General features: G+C 40.5%; 1 protein-coding gene across 1 annotated transcript; it reads right to left on the bottom strand.

Moving 5' to 3' along the window:
* Positions 1-6,127: 6,127 nt before the first annotated feature.
* On the bottom strand, positions 6,128-25,292 carry RGS18 (regulator of G protein signaling 18). Its single transcript, XM_048497493.1, has 5 exons — positions 25,146-25,292; positions 20,652-20,756; positions 17,179-17,240; positions 13,506-13,672; positions 6,128-8,346 (listed from the first exon to the last, which is right to left on the bottom strand). Exons 1-5 carry the CDS (start codon positions 25,259-25,261, stop codon positions 8,089-8,091), a joined length of 708 nt encoding a protein of 235 aa, XP_048353450.1. The 5' UTR covers positions 25,262-25,292; the 3' UTR covers positions 6,128-8,088.
* Between the last annotated feature and the right edge of the window lie 1,556 nt (positions 25,293-26,848).

Raw genomic sequence — 26,848 nt, 5'->3', positions numbered from 1 at the left:
CTATAACCATTGTATAATTACCATGCATCTCACTGTGTGTTACCCACAATGAATCCTAGATCATAGAATCTATCCCTTTGATGAAATGGTTGTACTATTTACTTTGTTTGTAGGGCAACGTAGGCCAATGTACTCCTCCCACAGTGCCCAATTATATTTGTACATCTCATCTGTTTGATTCCGTATCCAATGTGCCATTCTGTCCATCTCATAAAGGTGATTTACTTTGTAGATCCATTCCTCTTGCATTTGAATCTTTTCAGTTTTCCATATCTTAGTTCAAGCTGCAGTTGCTGGATGAAACAATAGATATGATTGCCTTTGTATAACCTCACTTTGAGAAAAAGCTGGACTTAGTAGATAAACCAAGGGTTGAACTGAGAATTGTGCTCTGATGATGAGTAAGATTTCCCAATATTTACTAATTAGTTCACAATTCCACCAAAGATGGAAAAGTGCCTTCCTCTTTTTTGCACTTCCAGCATAAGGATGAGTTAACCCTAGACATTTTTGACAGTACTATTGGTGTAATATAGCTCCTATAAAATAACTTAAGATTATTCTCCTACAAATTCGTGTTTTTGTATATTTGTATATGTTCACTCAATATTTAATCAGTTGCTCCATCGATACTTCTTTGCCTTGATGTTGTGCCCATTTTACCATGTTATTCTTTACAATTTCCTGTTCTGTCTTTTGCTCTAATAAAACCTTATAAAACTTGCTGATTGTTTTCACATCTATAATAACCTATCAAATTCTGTCCATGTAATTAAGATACACCAATTGTTCAAATCACTTCGCATAAAGTCACTTATCTTTGGATAGTTCTCCATCTGACACTCAAAAAGTATCATATGCCTTTGTTTTAGTTTCATCTCACCTTGTTTATTATCTATCAGGTCTCTAATCATGGCCAGTTTGCTCCTTTGTTCTCATCTTTCAATTGAAGTGCCTCCATTCAGGAAATCCACATTGGCACCTTTATATAAAAGATTATCTTATATTTCATCCATATTTTATATAATTGTCTTCTTATATAATGCCTATTAAATTCTGCATTGTTCAACCTCACCTTGTCCAAGCTTGGCCACAAGTAATAGTGCCATCCTTTTTTCGTAACACAACCTTCCAGAGCCAGCAAAGAATTTTCCTTTAGTCTAATCCATTATTTTATCCACATTAGCACTGCTGCACCATGATAGGATTGAAGATCAGGAAGACCATAGCCCCCTCTTTTTCTTTCATCTATTAGATGAACATATTACACTCTGTGCTTTTTTTCCAGCCCAAATAAACTTCACAAGTTGTTTCTTCCATTTCTCGAACACTTTATTCAAAGTGATAATTGGGATATATTGGAATAGATATATCAGCTTTGGCAATCCCATCATCTTGAACAAAGATAGCCTGCCATATAAAATTCATATTCTCTCATTTCTTTATCTCATTCCACAATTTAACGTAATTATTTCAAAACAACTTATCAGCACACTTATCTAAGGCCACAACTAAATATTTCACTTTTCGTACTACTTGAATACCTGTCTCCAGTTCTATTTCACCTTTTTCTTTTTTTTTGCTTATGTTTAATATTATATGTTTGGTTTTTTGGTTAATTTTTAAACCAGCTACCTTCCCATATGCTTGGATTATTTGCAATAATTTTGGCATCACAACAATGTCATCCACATATGCTTTAACCTTATGTTCTTTACCCTTACACAACCCCTTTAACAGTTTCATCCCCTCTTATCACATTTAATGATACTTCCACTGTGGCAATAAACAATTAGGGTGAAAGTGAACAACCTTGTCTTGTTCCTCTCTCTATGCTGAAACGTTTCATGTAAGTATTATTGATTTGAACTTCTGCCTCCTGAGTTTTGTAGATATTTTGAATAGCCTTGTGAAAATTGCCTGCTATGCCCATGTTTTCCAAAGTTCTTAACAAGAAGTCCCCGTTAACGTGACGCCAAAATTGTTGCATAAGCAAAAAAAGAAAAAAGGTGAAAAGGAAGGGAGTGTGGGTTCGCTTGCTCTGAGCCTCGTGAGGAGGCTGTACTGAGCCAGGGAACTGGCTTAAATAGCCAGCCCGGCTCCCTTGTCATGTGACCGTTCCTGTCCGTCATGTGTCCACTTTCCTCCCTGCACAGGGAAGACGAGCTGTCCGCTCAGTCCTCCCCTGCAGCAACGGCGCCCCGGGTGAGTCCGGGTTTGCTTTTTAATGAGGTTAGGATGTTAAAATGACAGCTGGTCTCTCACTGAAGAGCTGTGGTGCGTCTCTGTGTGTCAGGCTGACCTGTCATTTCTGTCCCTGAGCTGCAGCTCTTTCCCTTTTATCGACTTTGTTCATAAGATTTTCCACAATTTCCCCACAATTTAATGGTCAGTGTCCTCAAGGCAGTCAACACACACCTGTCAAAAGAGGAGTTGGTTCGCTCTCCTAACATACATGACCTCTCTCTTCAGCTGCTGTTTCAAGGTGCTGTTCTTGATCTTCAAAGCACTGCATGATTCAGCTTTCCTGAAGGACCACCTACACTCCTATGGACTTGACTAACCACTACAGTCATCTTCAGAGGACCTTCTTCGGTAGCACTGGCATGCTGAGATTAGGCAAGTGGCAACCCAGAAGAGAGCTTACTTGGTCATAGTATCAGAGCTGTGAAACTCTCTCCCAAGGGAAATTAATCTGTCCCTTCTGTTGCCATTTTCCACCAGCAGGTGCAGACTTTTTTGTTCATTTGGCATCCCCTCAGCATTTCCTTCTTTCTAACCAATTTTTGTAACTACCATTTTGATGTCTTATATGACCTTTTCCATACAAGTTGTTTCAAACTTTTTCTGATGCCAAATGTTATGGGTTTTTTGTTGGTATTCAATATGTTTTCCCTGTGTGGTACTGGGAAAATTTCCATTTTACTTTTCCTCCTTTATTTTCTTTTTTACCACAATGTTTTTTTCTGAACAGTTTTCGAGCCAGCTTCCCTTGAGTGTGTGATCATGTTAATTCATTATTTATCCCTCTGCTACACCAATCACCAGGTCCCTATCCACACCACTGTTTAGGCACCAAACCTCCCCTTCAGCCATTTTCTTTTTTTGCTTTGTTGGACATTTCTCCCCACTCCCTCCCTCCAACCACTTTCCCCTTGCATTTTTTTAAAAATGGTGTAAGATTAGTGATAGAGCACTATGCTAATGAGCAAGTGAGTATTATGCTGACCTTCCCATTGCCATGGGGAAGGTCTGGGGATTCCTGAAGAGGTGCAGGGTTGCGGAATTCATCTCATTACAGATCAACTTTAACGTCACATGAAAAAAATGCTGAAATCATGATAGGCATATAAACGGGAACCCAGCCAAATATGTTTCAAATTTATGTAGACTTCCACACATTGCACAGTGCAGGGCTATAGTGTGCTGTGCATTTCCCTCACCCTGCACACCTTTGCTTTATTGAGCAAATATATTTTGGCTGCTTTCTTTATTGAGTGTGTTATGGTTCGATGATTTGATGATGCATATGTGCAAATGAAAATGCTCAAACTGACTAGGTCTCTGATACTGAGGGTGTATGCAGACGTATGTTGTGGTGGATTGTGCCTCAGTTTGTGTCACTGACTTTGACTGCAAACTTCCAAATGCAAAGGGATGGAAAGGATACATATCAGGTAGGAACTTCAAACAACATCTGAATGTTCTCCCAATGCAGGGATTCTCAAACATGCAATAAATCTGCTCTGCTGGAAGTCCAAATCAGAGAATCTCAGGAAACAAGGGAGGTACATTTTCATAAAGAAAATAATACACACAATGAGCAATCTGTTCACTGAAGATGAGCTATGCAATATTAGTCTTTAAAAATGTCATAAGGTTCTTTGCTATTCATTTTGTACCGAAGCTTTTTTGGGCGTGGGGGGCTTTTTGACTAGTGGCCGATTGGAGGGAGGAAGAATTTCTTTTGGGTAAATGAAGTGGGGAGGAAGCTTAAAATCCCACTTGCCCATGTTATGGTGTGAGTATAAATTGCCCAGCTCTTTAATAATGTTCTTATGTAAATAGATTATGGGATGATTGTCATGGATTCTCAGTGTAATGTGTAGTTTAGAGCTATGTGTTTCTAAATCAGATGATTATGTAAATATTGTGTAAAATTGCCTGGGATTGTTTACCAAAAATATCAGAGAGCAAGTGTGCTCTAGTTAAAAGGAACTACTGCATTTAAAGGAAATATTTTATTTTTTTGGGGAAAAAAACTTTCTCATCTTAGCAGCCTTCCTTTGAGTGCATTTTGTTCAGAACTTGAACATCAGATCTGTGGTAGCAATTCATGTTCCCTCTCGATTCATTAAGACCTGCCTTTTATTTATTTGTGACATAAATATGCCATGAACATTCATTTACACTAAGGGTAATAGAACAACTCCAGAACAGCTCCAGCTCACAGTATTTTGCTTTTAGAAAACATTGTTTACTTTAAGAAGAAGCCACTGCATCAAGCCGACTGAATGGCGACTGTGTAGCACTGTTGAGATATGTCTTGAAACTCCTCTAATAGATAATATTTAGCATGGTGAGCAATTTGGTGTGGGTTTATGTGAGTAATTTACCAGAATTCTCTTCCCCAAATGATGTTTTCTATGACATCTTTTTAAAAAGGTGTTTTTTTTAAAAAAAAAAACACCCAATGTATTTTAGTCAGGTGAGAATTAGAAGGGTGAGACTTCTGGCTTACTGCAGCACTGTGATTCAGGAAGCAGCTATCTCATCATTATGGTAACCCACAAACTAGGTGTTTGATAAATGCACAGCTGATGCTTAGTGTGTCTAGTTCCTATTCCCCCCTATTACACCCAGAACTTACCCATATTCTGAGCTCCTCACTGTCCTTGTTTGCTGGAGAAATACTGAATGTTGTGATGCCAGGATACAGTCATATTAGATGTTATAAGGCTGTGTGTGTGTGTTCAATTTTGGCATCAGCCTTATTTCTATCAGAGCATCAAGCTTTACCCAAAATGTTATAGTACTCTTAGCACAGGCTTTGACAAATGTTCTTCGGCTTTGGGAGCCACCCCAAAAATGTAAGAGCCAGATTTATTTTTCAGCCTTCATGTTTTTCCATTTAAGTGCACATTCCATCTCATTGCTACTACAAAACCTAATCCTAAACCCTTCATAGTTTCTTACCATTTGTAAAGCTATAACAAAAGTGCTGTAGTGCATAAATAATTATGGGGTATCTCTAGTTGTCATCACAAAAAACCCCCTAACATCTGTCCCTCACCTTAAAAAACTTTTTACTTCTGAAAATCATGAAGAGGCACTTACAATAAAAGACTGAGAAAAATATTAGGGGACACAATGAAATTTCTAGTCACCCTGGCACTTGGGCACCTTGGATTTGCCAAGGCTGCCTTAGCACAAAGTGACTCATGGACTGGAAAAAACTGAGGAATGCCATACTAGCTTCTCTAATGAATTCAAACAAAAAACCCAAAAACAAAGTATTGTAGGTTGGCACTACAAGCAATTTACACACTGTCAGGATAATGTATACAAATTAACATTCCCATGCATTTTTTCTTTGATTGGTTTTTAAAAGGGGGGGGAGGCAATTTCTATGCAACACAGTTGATTATACCAGTCATACTTATTATTAAATCCTGTCATTGCTGAATTATTGAATGAAACCCATGTTTAATATTTTAAGAACTGCCGTGTGCTACAAGATATCCCTTCAATACTCCCTGCAGCAAAAAGGCTGAGTAATTGACACATGCCGACTCTGGAGTGGAAGCATGACTTGAATAGTAAATATTTAAAGAAAGGGAACTCTCCTTTCCTGCTGCCAATTATCCGTAGATAGAGTATTCAGCAAAGAGCTTAATTTGGAAGCTGGAATGGCACACTTCCTGCGGTCTCCGTGTTTCATTAATTCTCTTTCCTTTGCTCTTGTTTCCACATTTGTACTATATTTCTAATATAATATCACTGTAAATCTAAATGGAACTTCCCTTTGTTTCACCTGAAAAGTGATTTTCAACAATACTGTAAGAAAAATATGTCTTGGCTACTGCACGGTTCTTAAAGCAACACAGATTGTTTATTAAGGGTGCAATTCAGTGCCATGCCTCATCCTTTCCTCTGTTCTCTGTTTATGCTGTACGAGCTTTGCGCTGTCAATCTCCGTTTCTCATTTATTTATTTTAGTTCATTTCAGCTTTTTCCATCTTATCCTCATAACACTGTGAGATGGATTAGACCACTTTAGCCAACCTTCCACATGTCAGGTCAGAATAAATATTAATTGTACCTTCAGATATTTCCCAGCACCTACAAAAATCATCCCTAGAGGCTAAACTAGACACAACTGCATTCACAAGTCTGATCCAGACACTATTGCCATTTTAAAGGGATTTAAAAATGCCACAAGGACCCAATCTGAATTTTGGAAAATTCAGGCATGGACATGGGGGGAGGAGGAGACAAGAGTGCCTCAGCCATCACAGCATTTTTAAATTCATTTAAAATGGTAACGTGGTCCATAGTTTGGACCCAGTCACATTTAGTTTGGCCTTCTGGGTAAATAAGATAACAACTGTATTCAGTTTAAAGCATTGATTCCCAATTCCCCATTCCCCCCACTCACTATTTACCTTCTGTGGTAAATGTTCAAGCTCTGTCTGTCCATGCCTATTTCAGTTGCAGAATTCAGAGCACATGTAATTTAAACCAATGTAGTTGGCTGTAGTTCTAGCCGTACTTGCTTGAGTGTAAATCTCATACCCACTGGACTTAGTGGGGCTTTCTACTGAGCCAACTGGCTACAATTACATCCCAAACACTTCGTATTCCATTCACAGATAAGAAAGGCAAATCCTAGTTTCCATATTTTAGTGACTCTTGCTGTTATCACACTGTAGTGTGACTAATAAACTGGCTCAGGTCTCAAGGGCTCCCACTGTGAATACTGAGGTACATGGAACTGTTTCTTGTCAACCAAATACAAGGGGAAGGTGTGATTCCCAGTTCAACAGAAAAACCCAAATGCACGCCGCTTACATTCTTCCTTGCAAGATAGCAGCTAATATTCATTTCTGTCAAGGACTATATTTGGGGAAAACTTTACATGATGTGGCTTTCTGAGACAAAGCATGTCAGAAACAGCTCCTCTGGACAATTTTCTACCACCCAGATAATGTGTATGTTTTTCTGAGTGTCATTTTTAAAAATTGTGTATTATTTCACTTTTTTATTGTATTTATGTATGGGAGATTTCAGCACACTACTGTTAAAAAGAGCACTTTGGCATTGGGATGGCTTTTGTGTTCTGATCATTTATATTCCTGGAATGTAAAAGGAGATAGGAAAACATACACCTGAGTATTAACATCCCTCAGCTTCTGCCCACTTTCTGTTCCTCATCATTTGCAAACCAAAGTTTGTTCTCTTATTCTATCAGAAAGGCTTGTGTTGGCTTTATTCTTGTGCTAAAAAGAACAACACTGAATATGAATATTTTAGCATTAAAATCTTAGATGTATAACTTTACAATAAGTAAGGTACTGGCCTATTGTCAGCCCTCAGGACAGATAAAGCCCCAGAAACTCTATCTTTATCTTCCCCCCAACAAATTCCCCTGACTGAAAATATTTACAAATTGCAAGAAGTAGACAGTCTATATATAATCTTCAATCTCTAGTTTGGATTTTGTATCTTATATTTTAAGTGTTATGTTATGTCCAACAGCATGCAGTGGAGCCCTGGTTGTTCCTTCTATGTAGAGAGTTTGGGCTGTGGAGGCTATTATTGTGAATTATTATGCAGCTGGCCTCTGCTGGCCTGAGATCACTGTCTGGAGATCCCTGAGAATAAAAAAAAAAAGGGGGGGGAGCCATTAACCACCACAGTCAAGTAAAACTAATTGGGGAAAGACTTAAAGTCCAGATCATTAACAGGTGAAAGTGGACACAATTCCATGGGAATCTGAAGCTACACTCCCACAAGTCTCTTGAGGCAATGACCTTCAACCAAAATCACTATATTCTCAAAGTGGTAGACTCTGACAAGGATTTTCCCTTACAGCCAGATGGCAAAATCTGGCTGAGCATCTTTGAATTCATTGAAGGTAAATGAGCGTGATCTTCTTCGGAGGGCAGAATAGCCCAGAGGCCTGCCGTTGAGCAAATCTGAGTAAAGATTGGACTTCAGGAATCGTGGGTAACTGTCTTGCTCCATCAGCATGTAGATTTTTGTCTGTGCGGCATCAAAGCTGTTGACTGTGGGATGGCTGATGTTCTGACCGGCACGCTCTTTGGTGTTAAAGTCAAGATTGACCTAGACAGCAAGAAAGAAAATCAGTCTGCATAGTAACGAGGGATACTAGCCTCCAGGTGTGATTCTGGAGGTATAATTTTTGGGTTCCCCCAGAATTATAGCTAATCTCCAGACCACAGAGGCCATTTACTCTGGAGAAACAGCATGCTTCGGAGGGTGGAGTCTATGGCAATGGACCTGACTGAGGTCCTTGTCCTGACTCCATCCCCAAATCCCCAGGAGTTTCCCAACATGGATCTGGTAACCCTACCTAGCCTCCTCCAATTCCCTGCTAGGGGAGCCTGGGAACCCTAATGATAATATAAATTAATGCCTTTGGTTCAAAAACTTCATATTCTGCTATTTCACATTCATCAAATTCTGTGGATATATAGAAATTGGCACTTGAACATTTTTCCACATAACTGTAGGCATTTTTTCTTACACAGGATTTAGTTCTGTGTAAAAAAAGCTAGACTTGAACCCACTGATGGAGGGCTGCAGCTATGCTTCTAAACATGTCTGGATGACACACAGTAAAATTCAGAACTCTATTCCACTATGAAATATGTTGGATGATCTTTTGAAAGTCACTGTTTATCTGCAGTTTGCCACATTGTGAGTTTTTGGAATATTATTTCTACCTTGAGAATGATGTGAGGAAAAAAATATTAATATTGGTGGATTTAACTGCCTTGTCCTGTACTGTGGCAGGATTAACCAAATTTACATCATTGTTCAAAAATATTTTTATATTTAAAACTGAGGAGGTACTTCTAAATTTCATGTAGGCAACTTTTTAATGGTCTTTCATCCTTGTAGTTTACAGTCCTCCCGTGTGCTGGATTAGAGGCAGACATCAAGTGGTATCTCTATATGACCTTGGAATAAGGTATATGCATGGTTGCTGGTAGAACATTTTCAGCCTGCAGATAGTTCTAGGTCCACTAGTGGGTGTTGAAGAGTTTTTGTGTGTGTGTCTGTCACAGCCCTGACTGGATGGTCTTTTAGCCTAATTACATCCAATTAGAATAGCATTGAGCTGAGAATTGCTGGAAATAGCCACAGGCACTTATGAAACTGGAATTCTGTTCATTGTATTGGCCACCATTGGCTGAGGAAGTCATGTACAGGTCAAGAACCTAGCTGTGGGATGATTGCAAAGGAGTAGCAGATTGCAGAAGATTTTTCCAAGGACAGCATGTTGGCCATCTGTGCCAGGGAGAATGACCACCAATAGATGAAAAAGTCTTACAGTGCAGTCCTAAACTATGTTATGCTCTGCTAACCTCACAGAAGCCAGTGAGCTTAGAGGGGTGTAATTCTGTTTAAGATTGCCCTGTAACAGCAAGTATAAAGCAAAGCAAAGTTTTCATGTGCTGCCCCTGCTTGTTTTGGCTGACTATTTCAATAGAAGAATGGAAGCTTGACAGGTTGTTTTAACTGAAAAAAATCATCTAGGAGTGTTAACATTCTTATAATAGCAACACAGAATATTGGATAGTCTTTGTAACATCTGAAGATAATAGCCAATTCCTAATACTCTGTTTCTTTGTCATGTCTGAAAAAGCCCCATGATTCCATTTTCTCTATCAATGCACCAAGAGACAAAAGGGAAGAATGTTGGATGGAGAAATATAGTTGAAGGAAGTTGGACTATTCATGGAAGAGGCTGGCACACTTCCCACTGGCTTCAGCTGAATTATGAGACAATTTGAGATGCAGTTAAAAAGATGCAAACCTTCTTCAGTGGGATCGCTGAGGGGGAGGGGGGGACAAGGTTTAGCCTGCACAAGATTTAGCCTGCACCTGAGAAGCTTATAGAAATGAACCAAAATAAAGTGCTGCACTTGGAGATATATTTCTCATGAGTAAAAATGATAAAAGATGCCACACCCTCTACCAACAGGGACTGTATGGGAAGGTTGGGTGGGTGGGGGGCTATTACTACTGCAATGTGAGTCTACATTGTTTGTTTATTTATTGGGCTTCCAGGCCAGGCTATTCAGAAGTACTGGGGCAGGTGCCAATATGTTAATTAGTCTTTTCTATCTCTCTTAACCCTAACTTTCCAAAGCCACCTTAAACAAAGAAATCTGATCCTGTGTTGAGAAGACTTATAGTCTTGGTTAGTTCACAGGAGGGAGAATATCAATGAATGTGTACACTCCTGGACCAGACTGATGCATAGATGGTACACTGAGCAAACCGAGGGCCTTTCCCCACTTACCTTAAGCCCTGTGCTACTCTCCTCAAGTAGCGCAGGGTCCCGGGGCACTCCCCACGGCAGGGGCGGTGACAGTGCAGCCGCCCCAACGCTGTTGCTGTCGCGCCCCCTCAGCGTGCGGCATCCCTGGTGCTCTTGTAAAGGGCGCCTTTTGATGACCCTGCGCTCTGCGCGGGGTCGTGGGGATGCCTGGGTGCACGCCAGGGATGCCGCATGCTGAGAGCAGCGCGCGGCATAGGGGGGATCGGGGTGAGTGGGGAAACACCCCTAGTCAATTGTTGTCGTGGAATATAGAGATAGTTGTAATCTCTTAAACATGCTAAAATATTTTAATTTAGAGACCCACCTTCCTCACTCATTCATATGTACATGGTGCCCATCAACTACATTATACATGGAGCACTTTCCGTGACACTCTTTGCTCCTCAGTTGGGTTGCAGTGGGGTCTCCTTGCGTCTCCTTGTTTATACACAAGGAGGGGCCCCGCTGCCTGCTACATGACTTGCCTGCCCTAACTTATGGGTTGCCTCGCATCGATCGCAAGATTGATGGCTTTTTAAAAAAAAGGTCTTTAATTTCTGTATCAATATTTTTCCATAGTATGGCCTCACTCCTTCCCTTTGCTGCAGTGCTGGAAAGCTCAAGAGGAGGAGGAAGAAGAGGAAGAGCAGGAGGAAGAAGAAGAGTTTGGATTTATATCCCCCCTTTCTCTCCTGTAGGAGACTCAAAGGGGCTTACAAACTCCTTGCCCTTCCCCCCTCACAACAAACACCCTGTGAGGAAGGTGGACAGACATAATCAATCATTGGTTGTGCAGGAGAATGTCATGGCTGGGCAAACCCCTGCTTCTCGCCCACCACCAAGGAAGAAACAGGACCGTGGAGAGTGGGAAAAGGAGAAAAGAAAAAGAAATGGGACCTATATCAGGCCTATATTGATATTCTTCACAAGCTCACAAAACTGCCTTCCCCCCCCCTTTTGTGCCCTTTAAATTTCATACCAATATTCCTCAAATCACTATTGCGCAGGCTTGTTATCACTAATATTGTGCTTTTTTTTGGGAAAAGCTGGCTGTAGATTCCCAAGAAACACCTGCGTGGAGTAGGGCAGGGGAGAGACCAGAAGGAGTGAAAACTCTGCCATGTAGGAAACATACCCTTGCTGTGTGGCAGAGCATCAATGTATAACCAGTCATCGACTGATATATCAACTGTATATATATTTGTTTACCTATGATATGTCATGTGTTAATAGTGCTTTCTGGAATGAATCTGCAATCCATCTTTTTTTTTTAATGCTTGGTGGAGTATGATTATTAGCCTGAAAGCTGTGTTTAAGTTGGTGATTTGTTTTATTCACTTGGCTTATTATCTAAAATCTTGGCAATGTAATAGTTATAGTTTGTAATAATAATTGAAACTTTAATTGCTGATTAGCAGACTGATGAAGACTAATTCTTATATCCTCACATCTTATCTAAGCAGATAGAATTCTTGGACAGATACATGTTTGTACTTCATAATGATATTGTTATGGTATGTACTATAATTTCTCTGACATGTTTTCAGAATGTGAGTATGATCCAGACAAAGATAAGAGCTTTATATTCTCATTGGCTTATATGAGAATTCACAATGTGCTTAATGCCCCATACAGGCTAATGGGACATAAAGGACCTTAATTTGGCTGTCTTATCCTCTATGACTGCTCTACCAGTAAGGAACTTTAGAGATTAGGCATAATTAGACTAATGTTTAAAAAGAAGGAAGGTGGAAAAAACAAGTCCCATGGGTTTCAGTGGAACAAGTTTCACCATATGGTCTTGTGCTAACAGGACTGTGCCTGTTATTTTCAGCCTTTGACTCTTGTAAGAGAAAAAGACGATGTGGCTGATGATTCTGCTACTGCATCACACCAAGACCTAGAATCACAAAATCATAGGGTGATTCCGCACAGCACATTCTGTTGAGCTCCACTTGCGTCCGCCTGATTTTATTTCATGAATTCAACTCGCTGTCTGTCCTCACAGTGACCGAGCTCAGGCTGCCACGAAAAGTTGGTTAATCCGCACATTGCTGTGCTCGGCTCTCCTTACCTGAGCTCAGTGGGTGGGAGTATTTCCAAGTCCCTTAGCCCATCCTTGTAGAAGAAGAAGAGTCTGGATTTATACCTCACCTTTCTCTCCTTTAAGGAATCCTAGGCCCTTTCTTCACGGTGGCGGAAACGCAGCTCTACTGGCATAAATTATGCCTGTGGAGACACGGGGACTGCTTGCATGGCAGCGTGCAAGTAGCCCCACAGATCTGCCACACCGGAGTGGTGGCTCTGCACGGAGCCGCCTCCCGTCCATTGCCTCCACTGCCCTGCCTGTCCAGTGTTGCTTTGGAGGGCTGCAGGGATCCACCACGCTGCCCTCCGACCTCCAGGGGTAAGAGGGCAGCGTGGGCAGGTCTCTTCAGCCATCCAGAGTGGTGCTGGACAGGCAAGTCAGTGGAGGCGACAGGAAAAGCAGTGGCGTCCTACCGGTGCAGTTCGCACTGCACTGGTGGGAAGACGGCGCTTTTCACGCCACTCCGGGGTGGCCAGGATGTGCGAACGCTTCCCCAGAGACACTTCCCCAGGCCCGTGCGGAAAGGGCTAGAGTAGCTTATAAACTGCTTTCCTTTCCTTTTCCCACAACAGGACATCTTTGGAGGTAAATGGCATTGAGAGAATTCATGAGTAGGAGCAGAGAAATAAATCAAGTTCACCAGGTAAGTGTCTACTGCTCATGTGGAGGAGTGGGGAATCAAAACCGGTTCTCCAGATTAGAGTCTGCTACTCTCAACCAGTACACCACTGAGATCAGTCAAGTGATGTTTATGTGCAGAAATTCCTAAGAAAGAACCCCAGTTATATCAATAGGGTGCCAGCAACAATGCACTGAACCTCATCAAGGCCATTGTCACTGTACCTCTTTTAGAGCATCTTTTTCAATAAATGTCTTGTATACTTCCTTTGCTTTGAGTGAAAGTTGACCAGGGTCTTTGATCTTCTTGTAATCCTCACACGCCAGCCAGAACTCAATGTTCTCTTCACTAAACTCAGATTTGAGGAACCTTATGAATGCATCTATCCCAGCTGCAAGAAAGAAAGTTTGGTTGTCATATACATTCCAAACAAAGGTTGGTAGCTGATGAAACCCATTTTTTTTTAATTACAATTGTAATGGAACAGCTACTTTGGAGTTTCTCTTTAGCAGCATTAAGTAACAAAAGGGTTACTGAAACAATAAATATATTGATGGATTCATTTGTTTGAACTGAAAAAGCAATCTAGGTCATAACTTTTAATTTTTTCACTCTTTATCTAATTCATATACCACTTTGAGAAGTCACTGCTTGGCATCATTTGAAATGTAGCCTAGTTCGCGAGGCAGTAAAGTCAAAGTCTGGACTCTACTATCTCAGATTGCAGATGGGATGTCATATTAGGGAATGCTATCCCAAGAGAAACAAAAATATTCATACAGTTAAAGTGGAATCCTTCAAAAGGTTTTTTTGTGTATTCCAAGGTATGTGTGGGGTATGGAGGAGGAGATATGGAGAAAAAATATATCATGTGGTATAGTCTGAAGTGGTGTAGCCAAGGCACAGGCCTAGTCTTCACATGCAGCAGAATTAGTTGGTAGAAACTTAAAGTGTTAGAACAGACTGCACCAGTTCAGATTGGTGGCGGAAACATAAATAACCCCCGAAAAAAAAACACAGATCAGAGTGAAATACCCCAATCTAGTTATTTGCATGTTGTGTTCGTTTTCCACTCACAGAGATTTATTTACTTGGAAAAATGTAATTCTTTGCCCCCTGTCTGATTAGTGTTACTAGCTTCCAGGTAGGGTGTGACGAATGCATTTAGCCTGCATTCAGGTTACAGGGTGGACCCGCACCTGAAAGGTGGAGTTTGCAGTTACAGGACTACAACTTTGACATAGTCCATGTAAAAGGAACCGAAAATGTGTTAGCCGATGCTCTATCTAGGAGCATCTGAAACAAAAAGTGAGCATCTTGGTAAGAACTGTTAAACAAACAAACTGAAGCTTTGAATGTAAATATATGAAATTGCCTTCTTTTTCAGGTATGTTATTAATGTTGGATGTTTAGCTGAAATGGCTAACTTAAAGTATAAATATTTAGTAGTAATGTAAGGTTTATATTAACCTGCATTTTCTTTTCTGTACCAATTTAATAGAATTGAGTAAGTATTTAAAGTATAAGCTAATTTTATGCATATGTATCTGCTGTAAGCAGTTTGAAGTGAACCTTACCGTTACTTCACCGAGGTTCGGTAAAACCTCGCTTACGCAACGTCCTTTTAGGGTGGGACACATGTGACGAATGCATTCAGGTTACAGGGTGGACCCGCCCCTTAAAGAGTTAAGCCCTGGCCAGCCCTGATTGGCCAGAGAAAAACAAGCAGAGACTATAAATTCTGTCAGCGCTAGAGCTGAGGGGTTCTTGCTTTTTAGTCCTCGGACTTTTTGGCTCTGACTGAGCTTGTGTGTCCTCGGGTACTTTTTTGGTGACAGAGTGAGGAGAATCCGACCAGCTCTCTCACTGCTGTGTTAGGAATAGCTGAGGAGGCTATTCAGTGATTTAAAACCCTGAGATTTGGAGGAGTGTGTCCACCCTCAGGTGTTTTGTTTTGTGTTTTGAGGGAAACCTCTTAACAGTCTGTGAGTCTGTCCTCAAAGTGAACATCAGTCTTGGGAGGCCCAGCTCCTGTGGCAGAGAAGCCAAGTTTTTGGGAGTGTGGGGGAGGGAGGCTGTATGCCTGAATCCCACAGGGCATAGACTGGGTGTTTTATTTTTGTGAGGAGGAACAGCGGACTGAGTTTTTATTTTTAAGAGGGAGTGTGAAACCTCCATAGTAACATCTTTTTAAAGAAACATCTTTGAATGAAGTAAAGTGCCTGAAACCGTTACACTTAAAACCAAACTTACTCAGCAACCGTGAAGCGTACAAACAAACTTTATCTGTAACCGCTAAGCTTTAAGAAACAGTCTTTATTCAATAACCGTTAAGCTTAAGCGAACTCTCTCCAACCAATACGCTTATTTCCTCTCAAATCACCTGAGAAGCCTCTGTTAAAGCCAGCAATAAAAGTTTTAAGTTTTGTTCATCTTTAAACCGTTCCAGACTTCATTTATTGTCCTGTCTGTGTGTCTGTGTTCCCCAGTCAGGGTGGTGTCCATTTAAAATCAGTATTGAGTGGGCTACAGAGAAAAATATATCTTTGGTGGCAGCGAAAAGCAGAATATATAAGCGCCTTCTGTTATATAGGGCCTGGAGTTCTGCCAGAATTATAACTGATTTCCAGTTCCCCTGAAGAAAATATCAGCTTTGGAGGGCAGAATCCATAGCATCACATCCCCACTTCTCCTCAAACTTCACCATGTCCAGGCAATACCCACAAATCTCCAAGAAGCTCCTGAGCCAATACTGGCAAACCTAAGTCTAATGTAGTATGCATGTGACCACCTCAGGACCTTCACCCCATTATCCTCGCATACTGCTGGAAGCTCAGATTAGACAACAGTTTTACCACTTCTGTGAGAACTTGGCCAATGATTATATATAATAGTCTGGGCATGGGGAAAACATCTGGAAAGGGAAAGGGTTCACCCTCCCCCCTTCATTTTAACTGGGGCCAAATATGAAGAAAAGGGAAAATGATGGAGAAGGAACAATTCATTTTTTAAAAAAATCCTTCCAATTTGTTTCCCTCTTTCATAATGATCAAAGAAACTGCAGATTGCATTATAGCAATGATAGTTTCTCATTTGTTCTTAGACTCATGTGTTTGTTCTGTTTCTGCAGGATAATATTGAAATGACTCCAGTCCTATTGTATGCATGTACAGCAGAAGATACTAGCTGATTGATCTGCAGTAAAAATCATTTGTTGACGAAGCTATCAATTAAACTAAATTAATCAGGTTTTATGATGATGCTTCCAATATGGTCACAAGACAAACCCAAAAGTTTTTGAAGATGATGTTCATTAATCTGTATACCAATGGAACATCACCAAAGTGCGTACCTAAAGAGTCTCTTGAATTTATAAAAACCTTTGCTTTGTGTGTAGGTGACCTGTTGCTGCTGCTTTGGTGGTCCTATTAGAGCTTCACTGCTTTATCATTTCTTGCAATGATACCACATGCAACATGTATGTCCCCAAAATCCTGTTGGTCCGTATGATGCTCCTGACTCAAATCTAACGTATACAAGTATCGTTTTTTAAATCCTAAATTGTTCATAAGATCTCCACTTTTACTGAGTGGAGCTTTAGAGCAATACATCTTGAAAGAAAGCCTCCTCTGGAGAAGCTCAGCCATTCCGAGTTTTGTCAGGTCTGCTTTCCTATCAAAATTCAAGACCATTTCCCATGGCAATCCATTTGTCGTTGGAAGTTAAACTTAATAGACTTCCACACTTTCCACACAGTTAGTTCTCCACTGTAGAAGGATAATCAAAATGAGACATTTTGGCATGAAAAAATAGATCTGAGGCGACTTGCGAAAGGAAAGAAACAATATCAGGCTTTTATGGAGGATAATTCTGGATGAAAACACTGGCAGTACTAACCTTTCTGTGAAATAAGTTTATCAAAAGATTCACCCCATTTCTTTATTTCTTCAGGGGACTCACTGTACAAGACAAAAAAGAAGGAGTCATGTGTGGTGTGTATTTTGAAGCCTTTCCTAACATATGTTCCCTCATATTGCTTCCAGTTTGTCATATTTCACAGGGTCTTGGATTAGATTGCATGACAAAAGAACACTCTTTCCCTTGAGCCTTCAAAAACAGCTGGCTTAATTTTGCTGACATTTTTCCTATTGAATTATAGAACTTTCCTACCCCTACCACCTCAAATGTGCATACACACAAAAACACACGTACAGTACTAACTTCAAAGGACTGAAAGGCACTTTTGTCCCTTGGGTGTTTTGCTGTGTCCCTCTTCCTAAAAAAAATTAAACCTTTCTGAATGGTAAAGATCATAAGACAATGGGTCAGCTGTCTTTTTGAAACAGCAGAGACAGGAGGGCTTGGGAGCTCCAGTGAAATGCTTATGCAGAGATCTAGTTTCAAATGTAGTCTGTTGATGACTCTGTAACCACAGGCTATTTTTAACCGTGTGCAGGAAGCTCTATGGTATATGGAAACGAAGACGCAAAAGCAGTGGCCCCGTAACAGCATTAACACATGTAGCCTGTTGTTTTGTTTACTGCAAAAAAGGAACATTTTTAAATGTCATGCTATTTTTGAAGAACTGGATTTTCTTTTCTATATAAAAAAGAATGGTACCTTTTTATCAAATCTGTCAAACTGTGAATACTGTATATTGATCTCTTGCTCTGTATTTCACAGAAAAGCAGTAGAAATCTAAATCACACTTTGGGCTCAAAAGTTTGCCAAATAACTTTTTAGTATATTTGCTGGATTGCTGTTCAGGATTTAGTAGAATTAAAGTTAAGATAAATTAGTAGTAGTAGCATTATTACATGTCATTTCACTGTACCTGGGAACTTATAATGTTAAATGTTGATGTTATATAATATATAACAAAGCAATGGACAGAGTGGAGAAATAGTACATGCCATGGGGTACAGGTATGGCCATGCAGGGTCAGGCAGTGGGGGGATGAAGACTAGAAAATAATGTGATTGTCTAAAGTGTAGAGTTTCAAGACCTCTGCCACTGATTAATACTGCTGATAAATGATATTGGGCCATGCAAACAAAACATATACAACAGCAGAATCAAAAGCACAAAAATGAGAATCAAAACTGTATACAGAGTAGATGAGCTCAACCACAGACTATATACCTAACCACATACATGACTCATATGTGCATATAAAAAATTAAGCATTTAGAAGGCATTCTAGAAAATAGCCATTTTACATATGAGATTTATATGAATTCCGAGGATCATTGATGAATTTATGGAAGAAAACTTGGGAAGGGGACACAATTTTGGACAGATAGCACAAAAAATGCAGAGAATTTAGGAAAGCAAGCCAAGTCACTGGCAACAAGACAGATCAGCAACTCTTTGGGAACTTTGTTGGTGCTCAGCATCCCCTTCTGAATCCTCATGTTAGCTTGCATACTGGGATGTGTGGCAGAATAAGAGACAGGTAGCCCTTACATATATCTATTAGGTTTTCATGATGCTATACAATTATACACGTGTGCATATTTGATTTGTGATCCTGTGAACATCTACTTGGAAATAAATTCTTTCATTAGCTGTGGACTGGCTGTGTAATCTGAGGCAGAGCAACAACCCATCGACTTCAGTAGACTTAGCAGTAAGTGCAATGTGGAATTGCAATGCTAGAGTAAAAATCTTTTTCAATTTGAAAGGAATATTTTATTAAAACAGAACAGAAAATAATTACCTTGGGTGATACCTGCAGACTAGCCTTTTAAGAACATAACACCTTGCAGATTGTTTCCCTGGCAGTTGGTGTAAGGAGAATTGGTGTTCTGATTGGCAGACTTGTAAGTGATCAGGGGGAGGTGAAAATCTCAGAGTGACAGTCTGCCATCTCCCTACATCTCCCTTTCCCCTCATGTTATAATTCATTTATGGCTGTTATGTATTTTAAAGCTTGTATATTAGGCTCATTCCTCACATGCAGAATAATGCACTTTCAAACTGCTTTCAGTGCTCTTTAAAGCTGTGCGGAATAGCAAAATCCACTTGCAAATAGTTGTGAAAGTGGTTTGAAAACACATTATTTTGCATGTGCGGAAGGGGCCTACGTTTCTAAGTTAAGAAGCATCCCATGTGGAGGCAAAAATTTAAGAACCGGACATAACTAAGCAGAAATTAGTACAATAGTGTTATCTTACTGAAGTTGCACTGAATGTTTGTCTATAAACATTTTCAGGGTGAAGACTAAACATTTGGGAGTCTTGTGCCCTGGAAAACCCCACTTTCTTTCCTGGTTCACAGCCTATATCCTGACTGGCTACTTCCTGAATGTTCCTTTCTTTACTGTATTTTCAGTGTGTGTCTTCTTCATCCTGAGACCACTTACATTATGATATAGCCAACCAGATTTGACTGAATAAAGTTATCACTAAGGACAGGCAAAGCCAATTCAGAGGGAAGGTTATGTTTCTTCTTTGAGTTAGTCAAAGGTTATGGCATGAGCATGATGATGCTGTAGACTTATGCAGCCAGTCAGATTTGGCTATGTGATAATATAGCTGACAGCAAAAAAGTAAATTCAGGGCAAGTCAGTACTTCCTGTATTATATGACTTTCACTCTGAATATGTCAATACTTTCACGCACTTTTTACATGCTCCCTCCAAACTGCAGATACAGAGAGCATTTCACAAGGGGAAACGTATTCAAACAAAGACACCCTCCCTCCATGTTATCATGGATCTAGCCTTCTCTGTCAGGATCAGATAATACCAGCTGCAGATGACAAGACCCAAGCAAGGCTGTTAATGATAGGATGTTTTGGAAGACATTGATTCATAGGGTTGACATGGATCAGAAACTACTTGACCGCACTTAACACACGCACACACAGAGATAGCATGCCCATCTGGTTAAGTGGCTGGGGGAACTAATCAAAGGGGAATAACATTATGGTTTTAAAAGAGGGGCAGAAAATGGAGGAAGAGCTTGAAAGATCCCTGGCAGGAAGTATCTTTCAGATGAACTAGCTGCAGTGGGTACTGTTTTGCAGGTGGAGAAGGGATGATTAATTTTTAGGATTAGGTTATTGATACATCTGCTAGCTCTCCAACTGTTGAAACTATGCATTTTTAAATTAACAGATATTTCCAAATATGAACAGTCATTATCTCAGAAGCTGTGGGGTTGGCCTTGGATAATATTTGGATAGGAGGTCACCAGAGAAATCCTGGATCAATATGCAGAGGCAGGAGGTTTCAAACAACCTCTGAATTTCTCTTGCCTTGAAAATCCTAGTAGGGTTGTCATAAGTTGGCAACAACTTGATGGCACTTTCTAACACCATCACCAATACCTAGGAGCAACTCAAATTTCTTTTAAAATTGTTCTCACCTTGAAGGATTTGTCAGTTTCTCAAAAGTGTCAAGATGGGTGGGATTTTGGTGCAATTCAGACTTCTTCAGCAGGAGACTCAAGCGGTTCTTCTTTTCCTGTGCCCTGTAAGAGAGTTTACGGCACTTCAAGTCACCAACACAATATATTTTTAAAAGTTTTCCCTATTGCAAATCCAGAATGGTTCTGAAAAGTTGATCGTTTCCTTTTACATGCTGTCGTGCTGATGTTGATGTTATTTTTCCCACGTTTGCAGTAGAGAATAATGAATTTCTCACTTATTCCTTTGCATACATTTACATACTGAATCATCTGCAAAGGGTAAATGAAAGTCTTCTCATTTCTACACTCTTTTGCATTTAGTTTAAAGGCAAGAGGAAAAAAGTTAATTTCTGTGAGCCCAGAGAGAGGGTCAAGGTCTTTTGGTGATTATAAAATAAAATAAAGTGTGCTATGATTCTCAGCTCTTGAAATGCTATTAGGAAACTTTCTTGACTCTGAATTAGGGTAAGTCTAGATATAATGACAGACTGGCACAAAGTTTGAAGAAAACATCAGAGCCATCAAAGAAATTCATATGAGTTTGAGTTTATAACACTGAGACTTGAATTCCTTTTGTTTTAATTTCTAGCTGAGCAAGTTGGTCTTCATTGATTAAAGGTTTTTGGTGGATTGGTATCTGGATAGCTGGTGTATTTTTAAATGTAGTGGATACACAACAAATGTCTGAAGGAGTATTCTGTTGAAATGGAAAGGCTAATCGATACCCATAATTGATATTCACATATATTTGAAATTAGTAATTGCCATTTTCTTCTGGCAGTTATCAATACCTTTTGGCAAATTTCATATTTGTTTATTTACTTTTCTCTGCAGGGGTTGGGGATGCAAAGTGTCTCACATTATTCTCTCCCCCATTTTACCCTGACAATAACCTTGTGAGGTAGGTTAGGTTGATTGACCCAAGTCACTAAGCAAGCTTCTATGATAGAGTGGAGATTCAAACCTGAGTCTTCCAGATTCTAGTCTGACACTCTGAATACCACACCATAAGAATGTAACTTTTGTTCATATAAGTTGATGTGAGTTAACATGGTGGATTCTTTGAGACTTGGTCCTGCATTATATACGCGTTTATAAATTGCCATCAAGTCACAGCTGACTTTTAGTGACATCAAGCAAGTGAGATCAGAGGTGGTTTGCCATTGCCTTCCTCTGCAGAATCTTTTTAGTGGTCTCTCTTCCAAGTACTGATCCCATTTAGCTTCTGAGATCTTACAAGATCAGATTATAGCATGCTTCCTTCCTTCAGGAACTGACACCAGATTTTATGTGGAAATTATATTGATTTTTGGAATTTTTTATCAGCCAATTTGAAATCAGGATATGATGTGTAATTGAGCAGACAGGTATACAGGATAATGTCTAAATGCCCTAATTAGCCGCTTGAGGGAAAATGTATGTACAATATTATTCCTGTTTGTTATGCATCAGTAACCAATGCACCGTAAAGATACGGGGAAGATAATGTGCATGGAAATTCCATTTGTGCTTGTTTCTTTCCAATCTGAAGGCTTTGCGTTCAACAGTATAAGTAGCAACCATCCCTAATCAAGGAATATGGCAGTGTAGCTCTACAGTGACACAGCTTGGGACTGCTAAATTTGTTCATTCCCATGTTCCTGGTAAGTATAGGAGGGTTCTGATAAGATAGGATTCCCAGGAATAGCTGGAGTTTTCTAAAGATGCTGAGGACATCAGAGCAGTACTTTTGGTGCTGAACACTCATCTGTTGACGAAAGTACGCTTATTAGTGTGTTAGCTGTCTGCAGGTTTCTGTGCAGTTCGTGGTGCTGGTTTGACCTGAAAATAATTTCATGAAGATGCCCCTGGAATTTGACTCAGAGAGAGCCTCTTGTAGGTCCTGTTCCAAATGTCATCATACTTGGACGTAAGACTTACATGTCACAGGACTGTCAACTACAGGTTGAAAAATTCCTGAAGATATTAGCAGGGGGAGCCTGTGGAGGGCAGAAATTGGGGGAGCTAGGTGACCTCAGTGGGGTATAATGCCATGAAGTCCACCAGTCAAAACAGTAATTTTCTCCAGAGGAACTAATCTATGTAGTCTGGAATAATTCTTGGATGTCTCCATGCCCCACTGGAAGACTTGCAACCTTTTTGATGGACAGCGAACTTTTGATGGACAGTGAATTAGAGTGTGCTACCAGGACTGGGAAATCCCTGTTTTAAAGACAGTCTTGGCCATAAAACTCCTTGGCTGACCTTGGGCCAATTGTCATCTCACAGCTTAACATACCTCCAAGTTGTGAGGACAAAACCAGGAGACAAAAAATGTACAACTCGTGCTCTTTGAAGGAAAAGTGGGATAAAATGTACCTGCCTGCCTGCCTGCCTGCCTGCCTATCTATCTATGCCACTTTTCTGGAAACCTATTCATGGTGGCTATGCACAAATTAATTGAATAGCATAATAAAAATCACAATATAAGACTCACGTTTATTAGAACAAGGCTTAAAACAACATAGAATCATAGAGTTGGAAGGGGCCTTACATGCCATATAGTCCAGCCCCCTGCTGAATGCATGATCAGCTTAGCATCCCTGATAAGTCCTTGTCCAGCTGCTGCTTAAAAACTGCCAGTGACATGGAACCCATCACCTTCCTATGTAGCTGATTCCACTGTTGATCTACTCTCACTTTTTTAAAAAAATCCCTGATATCCAGATGGTACTTTTCTGTCTGTAATTTAAACCAATTATTGCAAACATCCTTTGTTGCCAAAAAAACAACTCCCTGCCCTCCTCTAAGTGACAGCCTTTCAAATACTTAAAGAGACCACTCATGTCCCCCGCATAACCTTTCCTTCTACAGACAGAACATCCCCAAGTCCCTCAGCCTTTCCCTGAGGGCTTGGCCCCTGGTCACCCTCATCAATGTTTTCTGCACCTGTTCCTCTGCATCTTTTTCAAATGTCAGCAGTCTAAAATGATAACATGTCCCTCTGGCGAGTAGCAGTCCATAAATCTAGCTAAGAGAAGATGGAACCTTTCAGTTAAAAGCTTTACTAAAAATAAATAGTTTGGCTTGGTGTCTAAAGGACAGTAAGGGTGGTGCAGATGAGATTCAAGTAGTAGGACTGTCCAGAGCTGAGGTGCCACCATTCAAAAAGCCCTGCTTCTTGTTGCCATCTACATCATGTATGTTGACATTGGCTTGGAAGGCAAGACGTGGGAAATGGATCTTAAGTGGTGGGTAGACATTTCCAAAATATTATGCTGATCTTGCAGAACTAGTTCCCCTTCATCATGTCTCCTCCACTCTTTCCTTTCTGGGAGCAGATAAAGACACTTTTATTCTTTATATGTTTTAGAGTGTTGCTTATGCAGCTAAACTTGTTTGAAATCTCATGTGGGTGTTTTTTGTAATGTTGCAAAGTGTTTTTTTTTAAAAAAACCACTGTTATCCTTGTTTGAAGTTGTTTGTTTCCTTTTGATAGTTTTCCTTGTAAACCTCTTTGGAAGCACATTCTGTCTAAAATAGCATTTATATCTTTCACATGAATAACAATAAATAATCTGTAGCCATGCAGAATGAACACTTTCTTTTTAGAGCTAGCACATTGTTTGGCACAGTTTGGTGAATTGATTTCAGCGAGACTGAAATGTGCATTACTGCAGACTCTTTAAAAAAATCCTGGATCCATATGTGTTTGTACTTATATGCACACAGGTCTCCAAACTGCTGGATACATTTGACAAAATGTATCCAGGCACTGTAGGGTTTTTAAATTGTTTTTCTAACTACAAACTAGCAAAGAAACAATTTTGGGAATGTTCTGGTTGCTTGTATAAAGGTTATATCAGGGGTAGGGAACCTGCGGCTCTCCAGATGTTCAGGAACTACAATTCCCATCAGCCCCTACCAGCATGGCCAATTGGCAATGCTGACAGAGGCTGATGGGAATTGTAGTTCCTGAACATCTGGAGAGCCTCAGGTTCCCTACCCCTGGGTTATATAAAATAGCCACATCACCAAGATCATCCTTCCCCAACAGATGCAGCTGCAGGGACCACAGAAGGGGTTGCATAGATATGAGGGTCAATGGAATGCTTGACCCTCCTTACTCACCTGGCCCCAGCCATAACTTGCAACATGCCTCCTAACCTACTTCCCAGGATTACTGTGAGAATAAAATGGTGGTGGAAAAACCATGTATCCTAAGCATTTTAGAGGAAAGTCAGAATAATAATAATAGCAACAGTTATGATGGTGATAATGATGCATCCAGCCACAAAGCAAGTTAAAAGGTGAGCACAAAGAAATGAATCAGGACTCAGATATTGGGGAGGGAGGATCTTCTTTAAGAAACAAGTGGGTTTTTAGATCTAATAAACTTGCACAAGCAAGCTTCTCAGCTTCACTGTGCTCTCTGTTCTGTCCCTTAGCTCCATTATGTTCAGCAATACTTACCCATTTTTTGCTTCAGTCTTTGGCCCATCTTTATGGAAAGGTTTCATGCTCTTATATAACAATTTCATTCGTGAAGAAGCATTGGGCTGGGGGGATAAAAGCAGTGGATTCTCCATCTTTCTCTCTGCAGCTCTGGCTGTACTTATCTCTTCCATGCAATGCACCGCTGATGTTTTGGCTTCCTCTGTGTAGTTCCTCACATGCTTTGACTCTTGCATTGGTATTGGTTAGAGGCCAGTGAGAAGTGGTTCCCCACACCCCCTGCCAGTGGCTCAGCAAGATCCGCAAAAACATCAGAAGATTCAAAGTTTGTCTTCTCTCAGCCATTTTCTTTTTGCAAGTCATTAAGATAACCATACTCCTTCCCATAATCATCACTTGTGGTTAGCATATGCGGAACACTTTCTTTTGCTATATACATTCAGTATAGTGTGTGTTAAAAAAATTGCTGTCACAGAAATGAAAGAAATGAAAGACATGACATTATTTTGTATTTATTGCTATCCAGTTTACGATTTGCAAAATTCAGAGTATCTTCCTTGGTCTCCCAGTAAGATTCTGAGTGGACCACACTTTCTTAACTTCACCAAGAATGCTGCACCAGGTGTCCCTTGATGATTTATTGTAGTCATACCCAGAGGTGGGATCCAACCAGTTCTCACCACTTCTCTAGAAGTGGTTACTAATTTTTTCTGAGTGCCGAGAAGGGGTTGCTAAAGCAACCTCCCTGCCCAATAGGGACTGGAGGTGTGTGTGTGCAGCGGCACCACTGTTTGAATCCCACCCGCATCGGAACCTGTTATTAAAATTTTTGGATCCCACCACTGGTCATACCCAAGGCTAGAATTCTAACTTGAGAGATGACATGACTGTCAGGTGAAGCTTGGGGGGCAGAGCCAACTGTATAAATCTAGAGCCAACAGGCTCCCTGTGCTCAGTCTTGGTCCACTGATCTCGACATGGAGATCATGATGGGGCAACTCGGCTGGCCCCTCTCCCCAAGTCCATGTGGAGATTGAGGGGTCAGGGTGAGCCTCCCTTGTTGGCCTCAATGGCACTCCAGGGCTGGTGCATGGAGAAGAAGTGCAGCTGTGTGGGGCATATGTAGTGGGGAAGACCCAGGTGCCATTTTAGAAAGCTACACCCCTGAACATCATTACTGAGTAGGTATCAGAACTCACATCTGCTAGTGTTGCCAATTATAGGATGACAAATTCCTGACAATTTGCAGGGTACAGCCTGGATAAGGTTGAGTTTGGGAAGGGGAAGAATCTCATCAGGGTATAATGCCGTAGAATTCATCCACCAAAGCAACCATTTTGTACAGGCAAACTGATCTTAGTAGTATAGGGATATGTTATAATTCCAGGAGATCTCCAGTCTCCACCTGGTGGCTGGCAACCCTACCTGGATTCTATTCACAGGTGGGGATGGGGGAGGCGGTGGCAGAGTGGAGTTAGGCAATTCATGTGATTTGTTTTCATGCAATGTTTGGTTCATCTTGAGAGTTGAGTTGGGGGGAGGGAGGGAAGGGAAGGGAACCTTCATCTGGGACATGTGGTGGCTCCCAGCAGCCTTGCTCCAAACTATGTTCAGTGCTTTATGGTGCAACCCTAAACACAGTTACAGCTTTCTCAGTCAATTGATGTCATTGCTCAAGACTGCATTATTAGTCACTGTAGCAGAGAAACTCTTTTCATCAT

The sequence above is a fragment of the Sphaerodactylus townsendi genome, linkage group LG05, assembly GCF_021028975.2.
Source record: "Sphaerodactylus townsendi isolate TG3544 linkage group LG05, MPM_Stown_v2.3, whole genome shotgun sequence".
NCBI lineage: Eukaryota > Metazoa > Chordata > Lepidosauria > Squamata > Sphaerodactylidae > Sphaerodactylus > Sphaerodactylus townsendi.
This window is presented reverse-complemented; position numbering and strand designations above follow the sequence as displayed.

Bases quoted from the DNA above. Each gene is read 5' to 3' on its own strand.
- RGS18 (XM_048497493.1), bottom strand. From the start codon at position 25,261: ATGGAGAATCCACTGCTTTTATCCCCCCAGCCCAATGCTTCTTCACGA. The intron at 20,757-25,145 runs GTAAGTATTGCT...ACTCTCTTACAG, and splicing joins AAGACTGAAGCAAAAAATGG to GGCACAGGAAAAGAAGAACC. The intron at 13,673-17,178 runs GTTAGTACTGCC...TCTTTCTTGCAG, and splicing joins TAAACTTATTTCACAGAAAG to CTGGGATAGATGCATTCATA.